Source organism: Trachurus trachurus, assembly GCF_905171665.1.
Source record: "Trachurus trachurus genome assembly, chromosome: 15".
Taxonomy (NCBI): Eukaryota; Metazoa; Chordata; class Actinopteri; order Carangiformes; family Carangidae; genus Trachurus; species Trachurus trachurus.
This window is the reverse complement of record NC_139906.1, coordinates 4,049,813-4,075,687: the sequence shown is the minus strand read 5'-3', so window position 1 is coordinate 4,075,687 and position 25,875 is coordinate 4,049,813. Positions and strand designations below refer to the sequence as shown.

The following is a 25,875-nucleotide window of genomic DNA, read 5'->3' as shown; positions in this document are numbered from 1 at the left end:
CACACACACACACACACATGCATGACACAGATACTGTAGCCTCGACTCACTGTATGTGATGGATAGAGATGGATAGATGGAGGTGGAGAAGTTCCCGTGTGGAGTGAGTTGTTGTGTCACCGACTGAATCTGAACAATTACAACAAGTTAATAGAAACGTTGTATTTCACACTCGACACAGATTAAATTCATTCGGCCTATTTGCTCTGTGTCGAGTTCAGTTAAGAGAGATTTACTGCCAGTAAATTACTGTTGTCGGCGGGAAGGATAGCTACAAAAAAAAAGGAGAAAAAAAAGCATCACATCTTCAAAATGTCAATTTCTGCCGATGAAGACGAACGGCCTGAGACTCTGAGCTTTGACGAACCGTGAACGTCTCAGTGTCACAGATCCACACTGCAAAAACTCAAAGTCTTACCAAGAATATTTGTCTTATTTCTAGTCAAAACAATCTTATTATACTTCAAATAAGACTCATCACATAAAAAGTAGCTTGTTTTTAGACACTTTTTTACTTCTTTCAAGCATATTTTCACTTGAAATAAGTACAAAAAACTGATAGTGGGTCAAGTTTTTCTTTCTTATTACAAGCACAAAAAAACTTGCTTTCACTGGCAGATTTTTCTACTTATTTTAAGTAAAAATTAGTTTGAAATAAGTGAAAATGATCTAAAAACAAGTTCATTTTTTAGGTGACGAGTCTCATTTTAAATGAAAAGAGATCAGTTTTGACTAGAAACGAGACATTTTGACAAGAAATGAGACAAATATTCTTGGAAAGATTTTGAGTTTTTGCAGTGCAGTGGCTGTGGGGGGGAAATCATGTGTTTATTAAAAACGTTGTGGGGCGGATGTTGATGTTTGCACCCGGCTATGATGAAATGTGCAGAAATAAAACAGTGGAGACCTGAGAGCTGCAGACAGAGAGACAGAGAGGTTGTTTATTCCTCCGTCTTTCTCCGTTTGTGACGAGCTGAATTGTCAAACTCTCCACAGGAACGTCAGTGATGCAGGTGACGGCTACAGACGCCGACGACCCGACCTACGGGAACAGCGCCCGGCTGGTGTACAGCATCCTGCAGGGACAGCCCTACTTCTCTGTGGAGCCTCAGACAGGTCAGACAACACAACAACACAACAACACAACACCTGTGTGCAGTGCATGCTCAGTTAGCCTGTTAGCATAAGCCTCATTTGTCCAGGTCATAGTTATCTCAAGGAAATGTAAGTCTTTCATTTAATTTATTGTTTATTTGATGAGGACAATGCACATTAATGAACAATTAGTGGTGTGCACATTGGTTTTAGCTAGGAGCTCATTTCCATCCGTAGTCCTCACATTTAGAGACAGACAGACAAACCGTACAAAGGGATAACAATAGGAAGCTACCTGCATAAGTGTAAGAGAAGACATAGTAACAGCAGCAGTTAATATCGCACTTTTCTACATTATAAAGGGGGGGAAATCATCTAATTTGAGGGTGTTACTGAACTGGACATCATTTTGATATGTTACAATTGCTCCCGATTCACCACCCATGATAAAAAGCTGCCTGCTGGCAACAAACAACAAAGTTAACATATGACAAATATAGCAAATGATAGCCAACAAAATTGTCAACAAAACTGGATGTGTTTCAATTATTAGACATTAAAGGTTAAGAAGGAATGAGAAAAATACTGATGATGAATTTTTTTACTTTCATACCTCAAAAATGAGTCTTGTCAGATACAATCAGAAATGCATGAGATATAAGTTTTTCCTTTGGTAGGCAGAGAGGGAACATCAAAAAACAAGTGCATAATGAATTTCATGGTTGTATCTCATTTCTAATTGGTGCAATTTAAAATGTTACAATTGCCCCCTGTTACAATTGCCCCCGGTCTCCCCTACAACAACAAGAGAACAGATAGCAACTTGCATAAATATAAAAGAGGAGTAGCAGCATTTGTATCAATAAAAAAATGGGAAAATAAGAAAACAGGTAACAATGCCATGCAGCGATGCATAAATATATGGTCAGATACGAACATGAACTGATGAAGCCTCTTGGATGAGAGGTGAAACGTCTTCCTAGACAAATAACCAAGTCCAGTTGCATTGGATTTAAATTTCCTTGAGATAGCCTGTTAGCATGGATACGAGACCTTCAAAATAAGAGCTCAGCCGCCACTTGAACCATGCATCCTGCAGAAAGTGTAAAAAAAATCTCTCTGCAACACTTTTTTTTCAAAAATCTTCCGCTGCTCTTCATATAAAGAGCTGAGTGCTGCAGGGATCATGTAACACCAGGTCTTCTCCTGTGAAATTGGTGAGGAAGAGAGAGAAGAGAGAGGGAGAGAGAGAGAAGTTCCCCAGAGGAAACTCAACCTGGTCTCTGCAGAGCTCAGGCCTAATATTTGGGTTTGCATTAAAAAGAGGAAATTAGATACCAGAGAGAGAGAGCTGAGGGGTGAGGGCCGATACAGAGCCACCTCGGGTCAGACGGAGAAAAGAAGAAGAGAAAGAGGGAGAGAGGTCAGCAGAAGAGATAAACTGGTTGAGTTGGTGAAAACAGAGAGAGGGAGAGAAAGAGATTTGTGCAGAGTAAATCTAGCTAATCAAACCAGTGTTGGGTATTTGACTGGCTCAAATCCACAGCTCATATTTCTAATTGGTTTGGAGATTACCAGCTTTTCATGCTGTCACACACACACACACACATTTTGGCATAATATGACAGCAGAGAGCCTCGACTCCCTGACACTGCAGCAGCTCGACATCTGGGGAAAGAAAGAAAGAGAGATGGAGAGGAGAGGAGAGAGGAGAGGAGAGGAGAGCGGCGGCAGCGGGTGATGAATTAAACAGAAAGAAAAGATTACTGGGGCTTGAAATGGAGAAAAATAAGACTTCACACATGTTTGACTAAAGTTCTCATTCACACAAATCAAGAGTGATGATGTGTTTTCTTCAGAAATGAAACGTGGTGAAATAAACGACACCTTCTTCTCGTAGCTTTTGGAAAATATGAACTCATTAACGTCGATGCACATGATGTTAACGCTCTATAGAGAGTAGACTGTACTGTATATCTCACAAATACAGATTCATGCACACACTGAAGCTGCAGCAGGAGGAGGAGGAAGGAGAGAGACACACGGTGTTAAAGGGATAGTTCAACAGCTTATGGGATTTTTTGGTTTCCCTCATCAAACTCATCAAATACACAATCCAACAACTCCACAACGCTCTGGTGGACAAGTTGTGACCTGCACATTCACCACGCTATGAGATAATAACACAACGTTACCAGACAGAGTTGTTTTAGAGGGAAATTCATGCAAAACAGCTGATGTGCGTTGCCTTCAGAGACAGTTTTTCATCAACAGTCTCTGTATTTCCCTCTAAAACAACTCTGTCTGGTAACGTTGTGTTATTATCTCATAGCGTGGTGAATGTGCAGGTCACAACTTGTCCACCAGCGCGCTGTGGAGTTGTTGGATTGTGTATTTGATGAGTTTGATGAGGGAAACCAAGAAATCCCATGAGCCTCTGTAGCGTAGCTCTGAGCAGCTCACGGCTCTGCTCCGCCGTTCTAAAAACAGCTTGCACCGACAATTAAAGGTAACAAACCTACTGGTATGACTATAGGGATTATGGCAATGGGCCAATTTGCCAAAATGTTGAACTATCCCTTCAATGAAATCGATTGATTGTTGACTGATTCAATATCATGAAATGGTTGGTCAGTGTTTCGTTCATCAACACAAACACACAAAACACACACACAAAATGTTGAACTATCCCTTTAACGTATCTGTACATGCAGGTATCATCCGCACGGCGCTGCCCAACATGGACCGCGAGGCGCGGCAGGAGTACGACGTGGTCATCCAGGCCAAAGACATGGGCGGCCACATGGGCGGACTGTCAGGAACCACCGAGGTCAAGATCACACTCACCGACGTCAACGACAACCCGCCCAAGTTCCCACAGAGTGAGTACACACACACACACACACACACACAAGTGTTTGTTTGTTTGTTTGTTTGTTTGTTTGTTGATGCTCGTGATGCTTCATGCAGCCTCTTTATCTCCATGGTAACCAGAGGTCAGAGCGGCCTGGTTTTACCTGAACACCGTGCACTGCAAAAACTCAAACTCTCACCAAGAACATTTGTCTTATTTCTAGTCGAAACAAATCTCATTTCACTTAAAATAAGACAAATCACATTTAAAAAGTAGCTTGTTTTTAGACACTTTTTACTTCTTTCAAGCATATTTTCACTTGAAATAAGTAGAAAAATCTGATAGTGGATCAAGTTTTTCTTTCTTATTACAAGCACAAAAAAAACTTGCTTTCACTGGCAGATTTTTCTACTTATTTCAAGTGAAAATTTGTTTGAAACAAATGAAAATTGTCTAAAAATAAGATAATTTTTAAGGTAATGAGTCTTATTTTAAGTGGAAAGAGTTTAGTTTTGAGTAGAAATGAGACATTTTGACAAGAAATAAGACAAATATTCTTGGAATGATTCTCAGTTTTTGCAGCTTTGCCACTCGACCTCCAGTCCACCTTTGACCGACACCTTTTCTTTTCTCTCAGTCTGTGTCATTCTGTCGTTCTTGCTTCGCTTCTTTCTGCTCCTCTCTTTCCTTTTTCCTTCTTCCTCCGTCTTCCCTCCCTCTCCTCTCCTCCTCTCTCCTCCCGTGGCTCTGAGAGCAGAGGGACTCCTGGCAGAGATTCAGCAGAGTAGCTGCGAGAATGGATGCAGAGAAGAGGAGACAAGGGCTCAGGACTGAGCCGGTGGGGAAGCTGAATAGGCGAGAAAAGAGAAGGACAAGAGCAGAACAGTGAGGGAGAGAATATAAAAGACAGAGAGAGAGAGAGACTCCTCATCATCTCCAGCTCCTGTCTCTCTCCAACAAGCCGACCGTGTGCCAGCGTCTTGCAGTGTGAAGCTAAAGTCTGGTTCTGTAGCCACGACAAACACACGGCACTTTGTCACAGCGCTCCAGAGGGGAAAACTGTGATTTTATCCAACACTGGGAAATCCATATTTTATATTCCTAACACAGAGAGCTGAAAGAAAATGATGCAAAAGCTTTAGTTTAAAAATCGAACACAGCAGCTCTGTCCAAAAGTCTGCACTGTAACACAGATCATAAAGCTCAGGGCGACTGGTGCTAATGATAGGAACTCATTTGAATATGTTAAATGTCTTTGATATAATGATCATAGTACGACTAAAAAGTCAAAATCAGGATAACTGAGTCTAAAACTGTGGAGGTTCATTCAAAAGACAAGATGTTCAGGTGAGTGCAGTCATTTTATAAGGTGGGAAAGTTTCAAAATAAAAGTCAAATCACAGACACTCCTCTGTTTATATATTTATATACTGTATATATATTATATATATCTTATCTTGCAGTGTGGAAGAGTTCTCCGACCACAGACCACGTCAAGTAAAAATATAAAACTCAGTGAAAACAAGAACTCAGCTTTTTCTAACCAAACACGATCAGACGTTAAATGTTAACAGCACAGATCCTGCATTATTTCTACATCTACAGCGTGTGCATCGGCGGCAGTTTAAATCTGTAATACGACACACACACACACACACACACACACACACACACACACACACACACACACACACACACACACACACACACACACACACAGCAGCAATGTGTTGTGTTGTGTTGTGGTAGAGAAGGGTACCCTGTTAAAAAAAAAGCAGCACAAACGCCTGCAAGAAAAAAGTCTCCCAGATGGTGTGAATGAGGACAGTGATTACTTATTTAGTAGTAGATGATGGGTAGAGAGAGAGAAAGAGAGAAAGAGAGAAAGGAGAGGAAGAATGGGAAATGAGATAAGCAAAGTGTAGAAATAAAAACAGAGAAGAAGCAGAAGAGGAAAGATGAGACCACTCCTCTGAATGAACCCCACTGTTCACCGCACACGGCTCCGGCTGATCCTCACTTTCCATTCAAGCTGTCGTTGTGTTGTTGTTGTTGTTGTTTCTCTCCTCATTATCAAACCTCCATCAGAGTGGACTGGTCTGTACTGCAAAAACTCAAAATCTTTCCAAGAATATTTGTCTTATTTCTTGTCAAAATGTCTCATTTCTAGTCAAAACTAATTTCTTTCCACTTAAAATAAGACTCATCACCTAAAAATTAACTTGTTTTTTGTTCATTTTCATTTGTTTCAAATGAATTTTCACTTGAAATAAGTAGAAAAATCTGCCAGTGAAAGCAGGTTTTTTGTGTTTGTAAATTTTTCTACTTATTTCAAGTGAAAATATGCTTGAAATAAGTAAAAAATGTCAAAAAACAAGCTACTTTTTCATGTGATGAGTCTTATTTTAAGTATAATGAGATTTGTTTTGACTAGAAATGACATTTTTGACAAGAAATAAGACAAATATTCTTGGTAAGATATTTGAGTTTTTGCAGTGAAGAAGATCTTCTGGTCGATATGACAGTTTCTATGAAAACATTTAACACAACCAGTTCATCTCAACTGGAAAAACAAAATCCTGACGTGGATCAAAAGGATTATTATTATTATTCAAAGAGCATCTCTATTTCGCCGCAGGGACGTCGGATCCTCCTCCAACTTTTCATTTGAAGTTCTTTCAGCAAAAAAAAAAAATACAAATGCAGAAAATTGTTATTGTTAAAAGTGAGACAACTCAACAACTCAGTGATAACTACAGGAGGAGGAGGGGATTTTGTGATCTGTAATGATCAATTCATGCAGCTGTTTCTGGGTCAGCAGATGTGAGAGAACATCAATGAACAACAATGATCAGGTGTAGATGGGTTGAACGTCTCCTGTTTGTGCATAAAAACTAATGTAGAGACGCAGACGCTCCGGTGTTTTGATGTAAATATGAAAACACTCTGTGATCAAAGTGAAGAGGTGACACACTGTTTCCGTGAAGAAACAACTCTTCAGTTTAACTTGAAATGATCAGTGTATTAAAACCTGTGCCAGTTTTAGCTGAAGTGAAACTCGACCTAAACAGACGGGAAGCTTTTCCAAACACGGAAAAGTCCGAAAAATTAACGATTTATATAAAATACAAAGATTTCCTACTAGATTTCAAAGCAAACGGTTTATAACGTTTTTAAAAAGCTGCACACACTCACAACAAAAACATGTAACAGGCACCAAAACAAAGACTGTTTGCTGTTAGCCACTGCTAGCTGCTGTTAGCAATAGGCTACTATTTTGATTAGCCTACAACTTTGATAACAACATGAAAATGTCCAGGGATAAGAATTGAACAGTGCTATGTCCATATCTGACTTAAATGTGAAACAATAAGGAGAGAAAAAGTAGGCTAAACATTAAAATAAACACAGTGTTCTCTAGGCTAGCTACTGTTTACGTGAGTGGCGGCCATCTTGGATTCTTAAATCAGGGGCTGGTGGGATTTGTCCGAGCGTTCAAGCTTAAAAATACCAACTGGGAGCTTCCAAGTAGGCTACAACTTGAACTCACCATTAATCTGTGGGGTGACTGCATGAGCTTTTGCTGATGCTGACATCCTCACTATTGATGACTCAGCACTTTTAAAATCCAAACTCCAAACATTTTTCAACAGCTTTCAATACCTCGCAGCGCTGTGAACATGTAGGCTAATGATTTTATCGGATATTTTGTTTCACTGTTAAGCACTTTGGTCACCTTTGATTGATAAATGTTGATTGATTGATTGATTGATTGATTGATTGATTGATTGATTGATTGATTGATTGATTGATTGATTGATTGATTGATTGATTGATTGATTGATTGATTGATTGATTGATTGATTGATTGATTGATTGATTGCCTATCTGTGACATTTGTGTGTTTACATCCACTTGGACACAAACAGCACAAACTAAAACATGTGTTTGACTCATTTATGTCGACTCGGTCCTCCAGTGTAAATGTCCATTTCCTGTGTGTGATGTGCTGCAGCCTGCAGCCAGGTGTGTGTGTGTGTGTGTGTGTGTGTGTGTGTGTGTGTGTGTTCTGTCATACAACGTTTAACTCAGCTGCCAGGAGCCATTTAAGTTAAGCTACTTAGGAAAAGCAAGAATAGAACGACAGGAGAAGAGAGGAAAAGGAAAAAAAGTGCAAAGGGAGGGCAGGGATGAAATGAGCTTTTAGCCAGAGAGAGGGGGGGCGGAGAAGGAGGGGAGGAGGAGAGGTGAGGATGAATGGAGAGATTTGCAAGGATGGAGGGGGGAGAGAGAGAGAAGCAAATGTGAGATGAAGAAGGAGGAGGAAGGAAGGGAGGGAAATATGTTGGCCAACATTATGGAGAGTTTAAAGAGCCCAGACAGAGATGAAGAGGAGCGACAGAGAGGAGGGATTTGGTGAGGATGGATGGAGAGGTGGTGGAAAAACGGAGGGAGGGAGGGAGGATTTGGGAAGGAAGGAAGGATGCAGGATGGATGGATGGTTGGATGGAGGCCTGAGAATGACCTCATGAATTTCATGATACACCTGGTCGAGCAGGATAATCATGCTAATGTGTGCGAGAAAGCCAGAAGACGATGAAGAAGAGGAAGGAGGAAGGTGGACAGAGCAGGGAGAGACAGATGAAAGGAAACAGGTAGAGAAGGAAGAGAGAGAGGGGGAGAGGGAAGGAGAAAAGAAAAGAAAAGAGAGGGGAGAGTGGACATATGGTCCTACGGCTCTCATTGTGCCGACCAGGTGTCTCCTCCCTCAGACACACACACACACACACCTATCGGGGATGTTCATGTCCTCGGGGCCACGGGAAACAGATGGAGGAGTTCACGTTAATCCCTCGCCGCTGACCCCAGATCAGATCGTAAAAACACGGTGGCAGGCGGCCAACAGAGCGAACCGATACTGAAACATCACCAAACCGATCACTTGGGCCCAATTCCAATTCTAATTTTCATCCCTAACCCTTAACCCCTTCCCCCCTTGAAACAGAGCTACAAGAGGTAGGGGCTGAAAGTCAACCAAAATCCTGTATTCAAAACCATGTTAACTTAATAAAATAAGATAAAATGTAATGCAGACTGAGTCAATACACACATGAAGCTTCACTTTTCATTCAAACAAACTAATGCGACTGCCACAATTGTTACATTTCATCAATAAGACTAGCATTTATCTCCCAAAAAGAATGTAACTACCCGGCGGTAAACCTTTAAAAACCTGCGGGTAAGTTAATTAGCGATCGTCTTTTCTCCCGGGATGACGACAGAGGTTGGCCGGCTGACGAGCTCCTCTTCTCCGAAAAACATCGGAGCAAACGTCTAAACAGCAACAGTCATTTGGATAAATCAACCGCACATTGAGGATCTAAACAGCTACTTTATCGCATGAAAAAATATTAAAACTTAACAAAGTGACGTAATAACAGCGCTACAGCGAGAAATAAAACAGCTGCAGGTTGCCGCGAGATGCATTCTGGGAAACTTGTCATACCCCTCGGTTTGAAGTGTGCCTCAGAAAAAACTCTGTCGTTTGAAGGGCCAGACAGCCCTACCACTTCCCCCTAACCCTCGTCTGAACCAGAATCGGGACACCCCCACCACTTCACGTGAACGCGCAAAAGTTTCAAGTTTGAGTTTATTTATTTAAAATAGGGACAATACATATTAATGGACATATACTGTACATGTAAATATGCAAGATCATAGCCAACGGCTAATTTCTTCAGTCTTTAGTCCCTTCGGCAGGTTGATGTTAACATAAGATTAACAGTGACAACAGTAGAACAATTGATGACAACAAGTGAAACAATTAGTCTTAATGGGTAATTACAGAGAGAGAGAAAAAAACAAAACAAAAAATGTGTCCTTGAAAACATAATAGGACAGAAAAAGAACAAAAAACAATGAAACCGTACAGTGGATCAAGAAATATACAGGCCAAGGGTCAGGGGACCATATGTATTTCGCTAGTATTTAAAATGCTAAAATTATATATCAAAAGGCTGATTAAAGTGCAGAGTGCTATAGTGTTAAAGTGTTAGGTGCGTAATTATATTGCAAGTTGCCCGATTGCATAGTACATATAAAGTGCTATTTTAAATGCACAATACTCAATACATATTACGTTACCCATTTTTAAGAATATAAAGTGCGCCGTTTTGCCTTGCACATAGCCCTAGTACCTGAGAAGTAAAACAAAGGGGTCGAGCAAAGGAAGAATTGTAATTCACCCTTCCTCTCTCTCTCTCCAGGTGTTTACCCGATGTCGGTGTCGGAGGACAAGGTCCCGGGGGAGGAGGTGGGACGCCTGAAGGCCAAAGACCCCGACATGGGGGACAACGGCATGGTCAACTACCGCCTGGTGGACGGCGACGGGCTGGGCATGTTCGAGCTGAGCACCGACTCCGAGACCAGAGAGGCCGTCATCAAGCTGAAGAAGGTAAGGAAGGAGGGGGGCGTTCAGGAACCCGCTGCACGGTGGGATTTTAGAGCTTCGATGATGTTTTTTGTCATGTTTTTAGCTGCAGAATCAGGTGATAACTCTCAATACGAGTGATCAATTTCATACTCTCACTTTTTTGTTTGTTAGAGATAAAAATGGAGAATACAGAACATTCAATAACACTGTAAAAAATCAACAACAATGAAAACCAAATCCGTCTTCAATAGAGTTTTTAGTTAATTCATGCAAAACCGCTGATGCGTGTTGCCTTCAGGGACAGTTTTTCAGCAAGCAGTCTCTGTATTTACCTTAAAAACAACTCCATTCCATAACGTTGTGTTATTATCTCATAGCGTGGTGAATGTGCAGGTCACAACTTGTCCACCAGAGCGTTGTGGAGTTGTTGGATTGTGTATTTGATGAGTTTGATGAGGGAAACCAAGAAATCCCATTAGCCTCTGTAGCGTAGCTCTGAGCAGCTCGCGGCTCTGCTCCGCCGCTCTAAAAATAGCTTGCACCGACAATTAAAGGTAACAAACCTCCTGCTATGACTATAGGGATTATGGCAATGGGCCAGTTTGCCAAAATGTTGAACTAACCCTTTAACTTATAAAGAATTATGTTTCGTTTGGATCACTCATCATTTAAAAAAAAAAATGCAAAAATTTTGAGTTTAGCAAACTTAGATTATGAAGTGAGATCATCTTACAGTAACGCACATTTTTAACAGTGTATACCGTAGTCACGTCAGGTTGTGGTGAAGCTTCGTCAGCTCATAGTTTCTGTCTCAGCAGCAGCTCGGATGGAAACTATGTGTGTGTGCGTCACAGACCGCTGTGACGGCGCAGAAGAAATGTGGTCAAGAGGGAAAGATAGAACAGAATAGAAACAAATAGATAAAGTAGAATAGAATAGAAATGGTGGAGCAGCAGCAGCTTCAGTGCATTAACTTTCATGCTTCCATAGGCCAGAGAGCTCATCGTCACACACACGCAGACACACAAACACACGGTAACTAAAGCTTTCAGTGATCCAGCTCAACACACACAATTACTTTTTCTCCTTCTCTCTCTCTCTCTCTCTCTTTTTAATGCACACACACATACACAGTGTTGTGTGTGTGTGTGTGTGTGTGTGTGTGGCTGCAGGTCAGGATTATGAGCTGAGTCTTCACTGAGCTGCTTCTCTCTCCCTGGGCGTGCGACCTCTGAGAGCCTCAGTTAGAAAATAGCAGCGTTCACAGTCCGACCTGTGGACGATGTGCGAACGGGAACCAGAATGAAAACTTTTTATTTATATATATTTTTTTATCGTCTTTCTGATGCTTCTCTTTTTCTTCTGCTACATACATGTATGAAAAGAAAAAAAGGCGGTTGTGTGAAGCTGCTGTGGGTTTGTCGTCCGTCCAAACCATCGACCTCTCTCTCTGGTTTTTTTTTTTTTACTCTGAATTTTCCAAACTGGTTCTGACACTCTGGCGCTCATACGTGTCATTATGAGCTTTAAGCTATTTAAAAGTGTGATGACATACGCGGCAAAGTTGAGTTTTTTTCAGACAGCGATGATGATGACGTTGCTGAAAAGAGAAAAGAAGAGCAGCTTCTTTTTTAACCGACGTGGTGAGAAAGTGTCGAAGCGATCGATGCCGGGTCTCATGCATGCACAACCGGCATTTCTTGGTTTCCCTCATCAAACTCATCAAATACACAATCCAACAACTCCACAACGCTCTGGTGGACAAGTTGTGACCTGCACATTCACCACACTATGAGATAATAACACAACGTTACCAGACAGAGTTGTTTTAGAGGGAAATTCAGAGACTGCTTGATGAAAAACTGTCCCTGAAGGCAACGCGCATCAGCGGTTCTGCCTCTAAAACAACTCTGTGTGGTAACGTTGTGTTATTATCTCATAGCGTGGTGAATGTGCAGGTCACAACTTGTCCACCAGAGCGTTGTGGAGTTGTTGGATTGTGTATTTGATGTGTTTGATGAGGGAAACCAAGAAATCCCATAATGAGCCTCCGTAGTGTAGCTCTGAGCAGCTCACAACTCTGCTCCGCCGTTCTAAAAACAGCTTGCACTGACAATTAAAGGTAACGAACCTACTGCTATGACTATAGGGATTATGGCAATGGGCCAATTTGCCAAAATGTTGAACTACTGTACATACATGAGTTCAAGTCAGTGTGTGTGTGTGTACAAGTGTGTCTCCTTCACACGCTGCTTCCTGTGTGTAATCGCTCAATCGTCTCAAGTTGATTTTTGTGTGCATGTTGGAGAAAGTGTGTAACCCCACTTTGGCTGCACTCGATCTGATTATGGCATCTCAACAGCTGTGTGTGTTTGCGTGTGTGTGTGTATATGTGTGTGTGTGATTATTGTGACTTAACGCGCCTCTCGGGAAATCAGCACCTTTCAGCGCCACGACTATACACACACACACACACACACACACTTACACACCTAAACACACTTTCAAATCAACGTAGAGAGAGAAGCCTTCACTAATCTCTATTCTCTCACTCTCCGTCTCACAACACACACACACACAGACACACACACACACACAGGGATGAGCTTTAATCAGCTATTCTCTTTCAACTGTGTCCTGACGAAAGCAGTCCACAGAATATTAAGGAGCTGACTCTGTGTGTTAGAGTGTGTGTTAGTGTGTGTGTGAGAGAGAGTGTGTTAGTGTGTGTGTGTTTAAGTGTGTGCGAGCATGTGTGCATGTGTTTGTGTGTGTGTGTTTGTGTGAATGAGAGAGAGGAAGGCATTATTGTGAATATTATTATCTCACACTGATTACACAAAGAGAGGGAGAATGAACAGAGAGAGACAGTAAATGTAATGGTGGTGTGTGTGTGTGTGTGGGGGGGGGGGGGGGGCAACAACAACGGGGGGGAGGGGGGGGGGGGGGTGAATGAAAGAACTGGGTCACCTCCGTCCTATCAGCGTCGTACCTGTCATCAACACGTTACACACCTGCACCACCGACGCTGCATCGCATCACATCACAGAGAGAACAGACCTCATGATGATGATGACATCACTCAGTACCAGTGAAACCCTATGATGATGATGTCACTTCCTGGTCCAATGAGGTCCAGAGTTTATTATGGATCAGTTGTAGGGTTCAGTTATTCCTTTATAAGACTTTTTCACTTTCGTATTTATCTTTGATATCTTGTATTTCCCGGTTTTATTTATCTTATTCCCATTCACTTTTTGTCTTATTCATCTTATTCAGCTTCTCTTATTTGTTGTTCCAGCTTCTCTTGTTCCCACTCTCTTTATCTCAAATAACTCTTTTTTGTTATCGTTCATCTGAATCTTCTCATTTTATTTATTCTGCTTCCTCCTGGTCTCAGGTTGTTACCTGTATTGCTTCAACTTCTTCTTTGGCTCCTGTTTCATAACCTTGTATTGTTAAATAGGAACTCTGCAGGATTTTTACCTTAACTCTTAACAAGCAGCTCCATTTTTATTTTTTTATCCTTTATTTAACCAGGTAAATAGACCTGTTGAGATCGAGATCTCATTTTCATGGGCGACCTGGCCAAGAAGGCAGCAGCACACGTCGTCAACAAACATCCATAACATTACAGAATACATTACAATAAATAGGGCCACAATTCAATATAAGTTAAAACAAGTTCAGACATTTTCAGTTCAGCCTGAAGAGATTGTTCCATGTTGATGGGGCGGCAAAACTGAGCGCTTTTTTCCCCCAATTCAGTCTGCACTTGTGGAATATTCAAGCAGTAAATATCACTGGACCTTAAGGCATACCAGTTTTCTGCTCCACGGAGGTTAAACCAATGGGTTGTAACACAGATATACACATGGTAACATGGTAGATGAGAAATAGCGTTATCCATCGCTCCGTGGATTGATTTCTCACCGGCTTCGTTGAAAACAAATGCACATGGAGGAAAGGAGGGTTAGAGACACCAGACTAGCTATAGTTCCCCTTTAAAGGTGCTGTATAAATAAAGTTATGAGAAGAATAAGTTGCTCTTTGATGTCCTGTTAAACCTCCTCCTCCTCCTCCTCCTCCTCCTCAGTGTGCTGGTCTTAATCATGTGTCAACCTCATAAATCTGCGGCGGCTTCCTGCTGCTGCTCCGACACCGTCCCTCCTCCCTCGGGGCTTTCATTAAGTGATGGAGCCTGGAGATGAGAAGATTAACTCAGCTCCTGGGATTCTTCCTCTTCCTCTTCTTCCTCTTCTTTCATTTTTTTAACAAGTCCATCCAACCTCCTTTTAAACCGATGAAGAGAAGAGAAATGGTGGTGTTTTAAAGTGGTTATTATCTGGGTTAATACCTCAGCCCCGACGCCCAGCTGAGCTTTATTTACTCTGATTAAAACCATCTCCTCCTGTGTGTTTTTATACAGGTGTGGTGGTAGAAGTGTTTAGTAGCTATGAATAAAGACTCTAACTGAGGGTCATCGCATCAAGTGCCTCCTTAAATGAAAATGTAAAATGAGGCGTGTGTAGTGACGCTTCTCGGTTTTGTCATTGAACGCCACATTTCAAACAAACACTCCAGTAAGTCGCAGCATGGAGGAAGACAGAAAGAAAGAAAATGTCTCTTGTTTCCTGTTGTAGATATTAAAACATCCATGTTCAGGGGTTGGTGGTGATGAATTAAAACTCTGTAAGAGGGAAAGAAAAGGAAAAGGAGAGATTTAAATGCCACCACCTCCTCCTCGGCTCTCTCTGGTCCCTTTTATCAGACTCTTTGTCCCAGACTCCCAAACCTCATTCAGCCTCATTATAAACAGACACGTATTGTTTTTATATCTCATGATTAAAGCAGCCGCTGCATTTTGACCTGAAACATCCACATCAACTTCACATAACATCAACTATCTGCAAATTAAAGGCTGGATTTGGGTTCCCTATGGTTTTTTTTATTTAAATATATATATATAAAGGGTTGGTCATGTACTGTGGTGGTGGATTACATCCTAGTGGTGCTCATTCATGTAGCCACAGCGCCCCCTGCCAGAGGACACAGGTACTGCAGCGGTCACTTCACAAAGTCAACACAACCTCTGCAGTGAAAGAGATGAGAGTGTGTGTGTGTGTGTGTTTACTGTTGGTATTTAACTTGATCTACACTGATTGACGCCCTCCTTCTCTCTCTGTCTCAGCATGTGGACTTTGAAACTAAGAGGTCCTACACTCTGAAGGTGGAAGGATCCAACCCTCACATCGACCCCCAGTTCATCGCCTGGGGGCCCTACAAGGACGAAGCCACGATAAAGGTGCAGTTTACACATTTATCTATACAAATATACTGTATATGGAATATGTTTGTAACTGTGTGCATGAGTACGAGGTGAAATGTGATAAAGAAATCAGAGCAGAAACAGAATTTAAATACAATAAACGATAACGATTTACAAATCCAGTCTAATAAAACAATAAAACATGTGTGCGTGTTTGTGTGTGTGTAGATTTCAGTGGAGGACGCCGACGAGCCTCCGGTGTTCGTAGCTCCCAGTTACACCTTCGAGGTGGAGGAGAACGCACCTGAAGGCACCATGGTGGGACGAGTCCACGCCAAGGACACGGACGTGGCCAACAACCCCGTCAGGTAACACATGAAGCAGAGTTCATCACATGTAAAACATAAAACACACGCCTCACTTTTGTTTTTATTCTCACATCTCTACAGTAATAAACTCTCTCTGACGCTCTGACACTGTGGCTTTTTATTGTATAGTGATGATTCAAGTGTTCAGTGTAAATAAAGTTTTTTATGATTCGACCTCGGTGTGCAGGTACATGATCCCTCGCTACACCGACGTGGAGCAGTTCTTCAGCGTCAACGCGGAGGACGGGATGATCACCACCACCCGGCCTCTGGACCGAGAGGCTCAGAACTGGCACAACATCTCAGTGTCGGCCACGGAGATCGGTACGAACCAACGCTCACACTAACACTCCTTTTTTTTGTATATTTTTTGGCTTTTCATGCCTTTATTAGATAGGACAGTTCAGGGTGTGACAGGAAATGGGAGGCAGAGAGGGGGGGAATGACACGCAGGATAGGGCCGTCCGACGCAGGACTCAAACCGGAGCCGCCTGCAGCGAGGACTACTGTATAGCCTCTACACATGGGGCGGGTGCTCTACCAACTGAGCTAAACACCGCCCCACTCACACTCCTCTTACACTGCAAAAACTCCAAATCTTTCCAAGAATATTTGTCAAAACTAATTTCTTTCCACCACCTAAAAATTAACTTGTTTTGAGATCATTTTTACTTGTTTCAAACTAATTTTTACTTGAAATAAGAAAGAAAAACTTGCCCCACTATTAGATTTTTCTACTTATTTCAAGTGAACATATGCTTGAAAGAAGTAAAAAGTGTCTAAAAATGTTTTAAGTACTGTATAATGAGATTTGTTTTGACTAGAAATAAGACATTTTGATTAGAAATAAAACAAATATTCTTGGTAAGATTTTGAGTTTTTGCAGTGTATTTATCTTATTATCATATCTGCTGCCTCAGTCTCCGTTCACTTGAATATGAAGTGACACAGCAGCTCTGAGCCTGTGAGTCGCTGCTAATCCATGGAGGCAAAGCAGTTTTTTTGTGTTTTTTTTTTAGTTAAAGAGCAACAGTTTGTGTGTCGGTATCTGATCTGAGCTGCAGACAGACAGGATGGACACTTTCCCAGACTTTCCCAGCCACCAACCAGGCTGCCGTGTACATCCAACCTGTCATTCTGTGGTGCTGCTGCAGACTCTGCATGTTCAGACTTCAAGCTGCTCTCTTTAATTTTTTTCCCCCCGTTCCCGGGCTAAAGTTAGCACCATCGTCGGTGCGCTACGCTACGGCCCCGTCGGTGCAGATCTGCCTGAATCCTGGTAAACTAATTATACATTGATGTGCAGCCAGCAGGGCTTGGCTGCTGCAGGCGGCTGTACAGTCGAAGCCTGCTGGTTTTATGTTTGCTGAGTGGATCCAGCTGCTAGCGCTCAGCGTCTGGTGGCTAAGGTCAATGCACGTGGCCTCGTATGTCTTTGTTTAGTTTGAATTCTTTTTTTCTTTTTTTTGCTATTTATAGACTCTAGATAGTTAAATAGTGATTAGTTTCATTAAAGTGAAGGTTGAACCAGAGAAGAAACCAAGAAAAATATCAAACAGATGAGAAATAAACTGAAGTTTTAAGTACAAACGGCTGCTGAGAGGATTTTAACTTGAACGTTTGGTCGCTCTGTAAGAAAAGAATGAATTTATTTATTTATTTCGGTATATATCAACGCTTTAACCCTCCTGTTGTCCTTCTGGGTCAAATTGACCCAATCTGTTTCCTTCCTCCATCCTTCCTTCTTTCCACAATCCTTTTTCCCTTCCTTCCTTCCTTTCCTTCGTCCTTACTTTTTCTTCCTTCCTCTTTTCATCCAAATGACGCAATCTGTTCCCTATACCTCCATCTTTCTTTCCTTCCCTTTTCCCTTCCTTCTTTCCTCCCTTCTTTCCCTTTTTCCTTCCTTCCTTCTTCCCTCCTTGAACGAATCTGTACCCTCCCTCCATCTTTCTTTCCTTCCTTTTTTCCTTTCCTTATTTCCACAGTCCTTTTTCCCTCCCTCCCTCTCTTCCTCCCTTCCTTTCCTTCGTCCTTACTTCTTCCTGCCTTTTTGACCCCATCTGTTCCCTCCCTCTTTCTATCTTTCCTTCCTTCTTTCCTCCCATCTTTCCCTTTGTCCTTCCTTCCTTCCTTCCTTACTTCTTTCCCTTCGTCCTTCCTTCCTTCCTTGACCCAGGAGGACAACAGGATGGTTAAACAGATTCAGGATAGTTTATTTTTTGCTTTGTACATGGTTTCTATTGTAATGTAATCAACTCAAATCAAGTCCCTGAATTTCAAAATGTTCAAGCGACTAAACTAAAAGTGGGTTGAAACAGCGGTTATCTAAACTAAAGAAAGAGATGTGAAGAGAGAGTGAAGGGGGATGAAAGAGGGGAATGCCAGTTGACCCACCGGGGCCTCTGGAGCTTTCTCCTCCGCGGCCTCGGCCCCCACCGGCCCCAGCAGCCGTGTGGCCCCACCCTGGTATTCTGTCTGTGGTCGTGGGCTCCAACTCGCAGAAAGCGCCGCGTGGTTTCCCTGCGGCGCGCTCGACGCCAGACGGCCAGATGGAAACGGGCTCGCCGCCCACAAAGCCCCGGGACCGAGGCGGGCTACGCTAACGCTAACCGCTAACAGGCCCTGGGAAGCTAAATAAATGCCTGGTAATGACAGGGTAGTGGGAAAAAAAACCCACTGACTAGAATTACAAATATGTGAGGAAGCACAGCGCAGATTTATTTATTTTTATTTCTGTAGATCAATGTAGAGATGGAGGACGAGTCGACTCTCTGCTCTCCCTCTCCGTCTTTCTTAGTTAATATTCTGAGCTCACATCAGCTCCGTGTGTCTCTGCTGCTTCTTCAAACATCATCATTCAAACCAGTTCTTCTTCATTCGAGGGCAAAACTTGGCATTTATCACTGTTGCATATCGACATGGAGGTTTTTTTTGGTTAATTGAGTGGCAGAGATCGTCTGACTGATGTCTGAAATCAAAAATAACAAACGGCCGGACGAGAGAGTTACCACACACACACACACACACACACACACACTTTGACTGGAATGATTGATAGGTAAACTTGCTGCAAAATATTCACTTTGCTTTGTGTTTCAGTAACAAAACGTCAAAACACTCACACACACCAGAGACACACTGACTTCCTGTCTGCAGCAGGACACTGATGGTTTTTCCTTATCCTCCCTCTGTCTGTGTGTGTGTTTGTGTGTGTGTGTGTGCAGGAGGCCACCACCAGGACACCAAAGTGCGTGTTAACATCAAAGTGAAAGACGTGAACGACAACCCGCCAGAGTTTGCTACCAACAACGAAGTCCTCATGTGTGAGACAGTGGCACCAGGAAAGGTACGTCTGTGTGTGTGTGTGTGTGTGTGTGTGTGTGTGTGTGTGTGTGTGTGTGTGTGTGTGTGTGTGTGTGTGTGTGTGTAAACATGTCCGTGTTTTGGAGGATTATTGTAAACAAAGCTCGGTAACACTTACAGTAACTTGAATACGTGTTCATGACATTGTTTGATATGTCCTTGTTATGATACTGTAACTTGACATCATTTGGCAATTACAGGTTATGTATGTATGTCTTTTTGTCACGTTGTCATAACAAGGACTCACATCTCAAACAATGTCAACTTTGCATCAAAAGTGACATAACTTACCGAGTGACACTTGACAACAGCTGTCATTTCTCCAATTTTTCCCTGTTTAAAGGGTTTTCTATGGAGTTTTTCCTCAGTGGATGTGAGGGTCTAAGGCAGGGATGTCAAACTCAATTCAGTTCAGGGGCCACAAACAGCACAATTTAATCTCAAGTGGGCCGGACCTGTAAAATAATAGCATAATAACCTTTCAATATATTTTAAAAATTTAGATTTTCCTCTGTTTTAGTACATTAATAAGATGTTTACAGTTACTGAACTATCCCTTTACAAAACATATTATGAACCACCTGAAATTTCTTGATAAAAATATGTGCAATTTCAAATTTTCACACTTGACAAATTCATTGTGAGGGCCAGATTGGACCCTCTGCAGGGCCGGTTCTGGCCCACGGGCCGCATGTTTGACACCTCTGGTCTAAGGGCAGAGGATGTTGTTACGATGCCATGTACTGTAAAGCCCTTTGAGACAAACTGTTGGTAAAAACGGGCTATACAAATAAAATTGCCTTGCCTTGCCTCATAAGTATTCATTTATATTTATGACAGGTGTCATGCCGGTTATGACAGTGTTATGTCAGTCTTATGAACACGTATTCAAGTGAAGTGTTACCCAAAGCTCAAACTGACTCACAGTCAGTGTTTTAAATCGCTTTGACTCGATGTCTTACTGTCTGATATGCACTGACATGTATTCCTCTCTTTCTCTCTGTCTGTCTCTCTCTCCGTGTGTGTGTGTGTGTGCAGGTCATTGAAACAGTGAGTGCTGTAGACAAAGATGAGATGGCTCACAGACAACACTTCACCTTCAGTCTCGCTCCAGAAGTCGCCCACAACCACAACTTCTCCCTGAAAGACAACCGAGGTACAGTAGAGTCAGACCTCTTCTTCACCTCTTTTCTCTCCTCCTCTCTGTCTGTCTGTTTCCAGTCGTTCCTACTGTAGCAGCCAATCTCTCTCTGTGCTTCTTCATCTGTGGTCTCTGTCTCTCTCTCTCTCCACCTCCCATCCACTCAGATTAGATCAAAGCATAACCAGATGGAGGCTTACAGTACCTTGTAGAAAGCAGCAGGTGCTCTCTATAACACACACACACACACACACACACACACACACACACACACACACACATACGTACGCACACACAGACACACACACGAGTGCACACACATGTCCTGCGGGCTGTATTAATTGCAGTGGGGTCCCTGTCCGTCTGTACATACATCTCAGGGAGGAAACTGATTGAATTAAGTTTAGTGAAAACTGAGAGAGAGAGACTAAAAGAAATATATAGATAGATAGATAGATAGATAGATAGATAGATAGATAGATAGATAGATAGATAGATAGATAGATAGATAGATAGATAGATAGATAGATAGATAGATAGATAGATAGATAGATAGATAGATAGATAGATGTAATATTGTATATTTCTAATATTGAAATGTCTAATATTGTATATTTGTTATTGAAATATCTTATGTATATCTTATCTAAATCATACTGTATGTAAAATGCTTTGGCAAAAGCACATTTCTGTTCATGCCAATAAAAAGATAGATCATCGCCTTCGCTCTTATTTTGAAAATAGGCAGTAGTTTCCTGTTACATGCATTACATTACAACTTTTTTGCTTTATTTTCTGCCTTGTTTCATCCCTTGTTTCCTGTAAAGCTTTATTATTAGAATCTCTCTCTATCTTTACTTTTTCTAACGCTGTGATAAGTGAGGTGTTTGGATCCGCACCGTAGTGATCGCATGTTTGATTCTCTGCTGCTGTGTGAATGTTGAACAGACAGAAGCAGCAGAGCTAAATAACTGTTAGCCTACTATACTACGTCACGTTAGCGCCGGTAACAATGGCCTTTGATTAACTTCCCTCTAAACTGATGAATGCGCCCACTCTTCATTTTATTCTATTGAATTTAATATCACCAGAGTCACACCTCATTTACTCTGCTGTGTAATATATAGTGTGTGTGTGTGGACATTAATGCATGAAAATGTGAGATCCAACAAAGAAAACAGTGTGTTACGTGTGTGTTTTTTTTGTTTTGTTTGTTTTCATCGGCCTCTGCTCCCTGTGTGTGTCCACAGACAGCACCGCCAGCATCTACGTGCTGCGTAAAGGCTTCAGCCGCCTCACCCAGGACGTCTACTTCCTGCCCGTGGAGATCAACGACAACGGCTTCCCGGCCATGAGCAGCACCAACACGCTGACCATCCGCGTGTGTTCGTGCGACAGCAGAGACACCATCCTGTCCTGCAACGTGGAGCCGTACGTGCTGCCGGCCGGCCTCAGCACCGGGGCGCTCATCGCCATCCTGGCCTGCATCGTCATCCTGCTCGGTAAATGTCCACAATACAAGTTTCATTCATTCTTTCCATTTGCAATCGGAAATCAAAAATCAAAACAATGAAAAAGTGACTGGTTGTTTTTTAATCCAACAGAAAAAACGAATAAAAGCCTGGTTTTTCATATTTCAATTTTTTAAAAACGGCCACAGGACTGAATTTTACTTTAAAGTCCCCCTAAAGAGGCATTTTAAAAATTGTAAAAATGCTCTGCTATGACTATTTTTTGATTAAATTTGCTTTCCCATAAAAAAGTTAAAACTAAAAACACATTTACTATTTCCCCCTCATTGAAAAATCCAGATTCTACGAATATTCATGAGTATGTATATGACGGGATTATGACGTATTAATCCCGACTGTGTGCTGAAAAAGTGAATCCAACTTTTTCAGACTCTGACTTTGAAACCGCATTTTCAAATCTAAAATGCTCAGTTGTGGCTGCATTCGTGACTTTGCTGCTGAAATGACTTGTAGCAGAACCTAAACACTAGATTGACATATAATATGACATATGACAATAATTTCAAAAAGTCAATTTTTGGTTTTGATCGGACTTTAATATTTAATGGGTCCTTTGGTTTACGTGACCTAGAAGTTTGGTAACGAGCGTTAGCAAAGATACGATACGTTGGATCGATAAAAATATACTATACTTGGAATATCATGTTTTCCTCCCTCAGAGACACAAGTTTGGTTCTTCTAAACAAAATATAATTGTCTGTGTCCATTGATGGATCGTGGTCCGAACAGATCGTGGCACCACTTGACCACACACCAATTGAAAATGGAAATAACGAATGATACAAACTGTCCAAACTTTAATTAAACTAAGTACCCAGTGCGTACAAATTATCAAGCGCTCACTTTTCTACTTTTTTTCCCCCCATAAAGCCTGTCTGTGGGTCGTTATGTAATCGTTTTTATCTTTGGCAGCCATCGTGGTGTTGTTTGTCGCTCTGAGGCGTCAGAAGAAGGAGCCGCTGATCGTGTTCGAGGAGGAAGACATCAGGGAGAACATCATCACCTACGACGACGAGGGAGGCGGCGAGGAGGACACGGAGGCTTTCGACATCGCAACACTGCAGGTAGGAAATGTTTCAGAGGGAACCCTGAAAGTTTTCTTTCTCTTTCTCGTGGTCATTTGAATATTAAAGGGATAGTTCAATGTTTTGGCAAATTCTGCTCAGCTTATGCAACAGAGTCGCACGGTATTTTTGCTTTTCCCTCATCAAACTCATCAAATACACAATCCAACAACTCCAAAACGCTCTGGTGGACAAGTTGTGACCTGCACATTCACCACACTATGAGATAATAACACAATGTTACCAGACAGAGTTGTTTTAGAGGCAAATGCAGCCGGAACTACATTTCAGACACGACTGTTGGGCGGAGTGATTTCAAAGACTTGTTTGTGTTTTTGTGTTGTTCTGCTTGTCGCAAAACAAATTGCCTCCTCGGGGGATAATAAAGTTTTCTGAACTGAACTGAACTGAACAAAAGTTGTTCTGAGTATTTGCTTCATGTGTCGTAATGTTACATAATTATACGTTATTATTGTGGTGAATGTGCAGGTCACAACTCGTCCATGAGAGTTTTGGAGATGTTGGATTGTGTGTATGATGAGTTTGATGAGGGAAAAGCGTCTCTGCCCCGCCAATCTAAAAACAGCTTGCACCAACAGTTAGAAGAACCTACTACTACTAGGCCTACTCTACGACTATAGGGATTATGGCAATAGGCAAATATGCCAAAATGTTGAACTATCCCTTTAAATAACTCTTTAATTAACCCTGTTCTGACTCTCTCTTCCTGTTTCTCTGTAGAACCCGGACGGTGCCAACGGTTTCCTGCCAAGGAAGGACATCAAACCGGAGCTGCAGTTTCCCCTGCGGCCCGGCAGCGGTCGCCCGGCGGCCAACAGCGTGGACGTGGACGACTTCATCAAGACGCGCATCGCCGAGGCCGACAGCGACCCGACCGCGCCGCCCTACGACTCCATCCAGATCTACGGCTACGAGGGCAGAGGGTCGCTGGCCGGATCGCTGAGCTCCCTCGAGTCGGTGACGACCGAGTCCGACTTGGATTATGACTATCTGCAGAGCTGGGGGCCGCGCTTCAAGAGGCTGGCGGATTTGTACGGGACCAAAGACTGCTCCGCTAACGACGGCGATGACGGTGATGACTCTTAACAGTGGTCTCACTGAGTGGACGCCCCCAACCCAACCACCCCAACCCCCGTCCTTCCAGATTTCTGATATATTGATTCCATTTATTGGTTCCCTGATTGATCGTTACCAACTTGACCGATACCACGCCAATTTGTCAACGAACGTTAACGGCTCTTCCTCCCCCGGTCCTCCAAGACAATTTGATAACCGACACACCATGAACGCTTGGACTCAAACCCCCTACCCCTACCCACCCACTCCAAACCTTTTCTCTCCCTCCTATAGACAGAATCTCCTTGTTGTTTACAACTACTAACGGGTACAAAACCAGCATGTAATTTGAATGAGAACAGTAGTAACAAACAAGAGTTTAGCTATATCGTATTTTTCACGCCCTATCACCGTTTAGACAAATCTGAAATGATTGAGGAAACATTACTATTTGTGTGTGTGTGTTTTGTGTTGCTATGTGTGGTATTTATTCAGTTTTGGGGAATCACAGTGTCTAGAAAGCATCAGTGGCTCAGCTGACAGGGACAGCTAACGGCGGTAGCTAAGCTAACGGCGGTAGCTAATAGGGCTGTCAGTTTTTAGAAAAATGAGGTTCGAACGAATATTGAATGACCCGTAATTCGTTCAGATATATTCGAATATTATTCCCCCCCCCCCCCCCCCCCCGAATGTCGAATAAAAAGTGACAGCCCTAGTACCTAAGCTAACGGCGGTAGCTAAGCTAACATCAGGACGTCAGCTGTTAAAACCCTCCCGTTGTGGGACACGACATGAAACTAATCCAGTTAGCTCAGTCATGTTGTAACTCAGATATCCGCTGGAGAAAATATTTTTTCATGGAGCGTTTATTGAGTCACTGAGTTATTAAAGTTAAACAGGTAGCTAACCGTTAGCCCGGCTAATCTATGATAACCATGACTAATTACAAAAACGTGCACACAGAAATAGTAATGTTTGTCCAATCATTGGTTTTATAGACTTTACAAACATAGTCTAAACGGTGATATAGTGACATGAAAAATGAGATATAGCGAAACTCTGGTCCGTCGCTATTGTTCTCATGCTGGTTTTCTACCCGGAAGTAGTTGTAAACAACAAGGCGATTCGTTCTATATCTCCTTCCCTCCCTCCCTCCCTCCCTCCTCTGTCTCTTCCTACAGACTTGAGCATCGTATAGAGCCGGGACGGGCGGGAGGTTCAACCATTTGTCTGTCTGGAAGTTAAAATGCTGGGAAGACGACGATGAAGATGTTGCTGTATGATCAAAATGACTTGCTTTAGAGCAAAGTGTTTAGTTTATTAGAGGTTCTTTATTGCTTTTTGTGGACTGGATTCACCTGCGTCCTGCTCGGCCGTTTTCCTAAAGGAGGAGGACGCTGGGCGGTCTCAGTAGTCGCTCTCTGTGACGTTATGTAGAAGACACAGTAGGACGAGAGCAAGAGGGGTGGGAAACTAAACGCTTTTACTTCACCTGTGTTGTTGTTATGTGTGTGTGTGCGTGTGTGTGTGCAGAACTCAGCAGGTAACGACGGCGTGACAGACTCTGGGTTGTTGATACTGTGAAGATGCTCGCAGCATCTTCACAGTATGGTGGCCTTATAATAAATAAACAACAACTCCAGGGGTAAAAAAAAAAAAACACAAAACACAAAGAG

At 42.3% G+C, this 25,875-nt stretch overlaps 1 protein-coding gene across 1 annotated transcript in view; it reads left to right on the top strand.

Moving 5' to 3' along the window:
* Window positions 1-24,283, top strand: part of cdh11 (cadherin 11, type 2, OB-cadherin (osteoblast)) — a gene marked incomplete at its 5' end in the record, with an annotated part of 33,427 nt that extends 9,144 nt beyond the window's left edge. The window contains 11 exons of the mRNA XM_083988661.1: window positions 997-1,116; window positions 3,810-3,977; window positions 10,216-10,403; window positions 15,574-15,687; window positions 15,880-16,019; window positions 16,207-16,343; window positions 19,247-19,368; window positions 20,424-20,541; window positions 21,777-22,028; window positions 22,971-23,122; window positions 23,864-24,283. Of these exons, the coding sequence (XP_083844787.1) occupies window positions 997-1,116; window positions 3,810-3,977; window positions 10,216-10,403; window positions 15,574-15,687; window positions 15,880-16,019; window positions 16,207-16,343; window positions 19,247-19,368; window positions 20,424-20,541; window positions 21,777-22,028; window positions 22,971-23,122; window positions 23,864-24,229 (1,877 nt within the window). The 3' untranslated portion in view covers window positions 24,230-24,283. The remainder of the gene's footprint in view (window positions 1-996; window positions 1,117-3,809; window positions 3,978-10,215; window positions 10,404-15,573; window positions 15,688-15,879; window positions 16,020-16,206; window positions 16,344-19,246; window positions 19,369-20,423; window positions 20,542-21,776; window positions 22,029-22,970; window positions 23,123-23,863) is intronic.
* Between the last annotated feature and the right edge of the window lie 1,592 nt (window positions 24,284-25,875).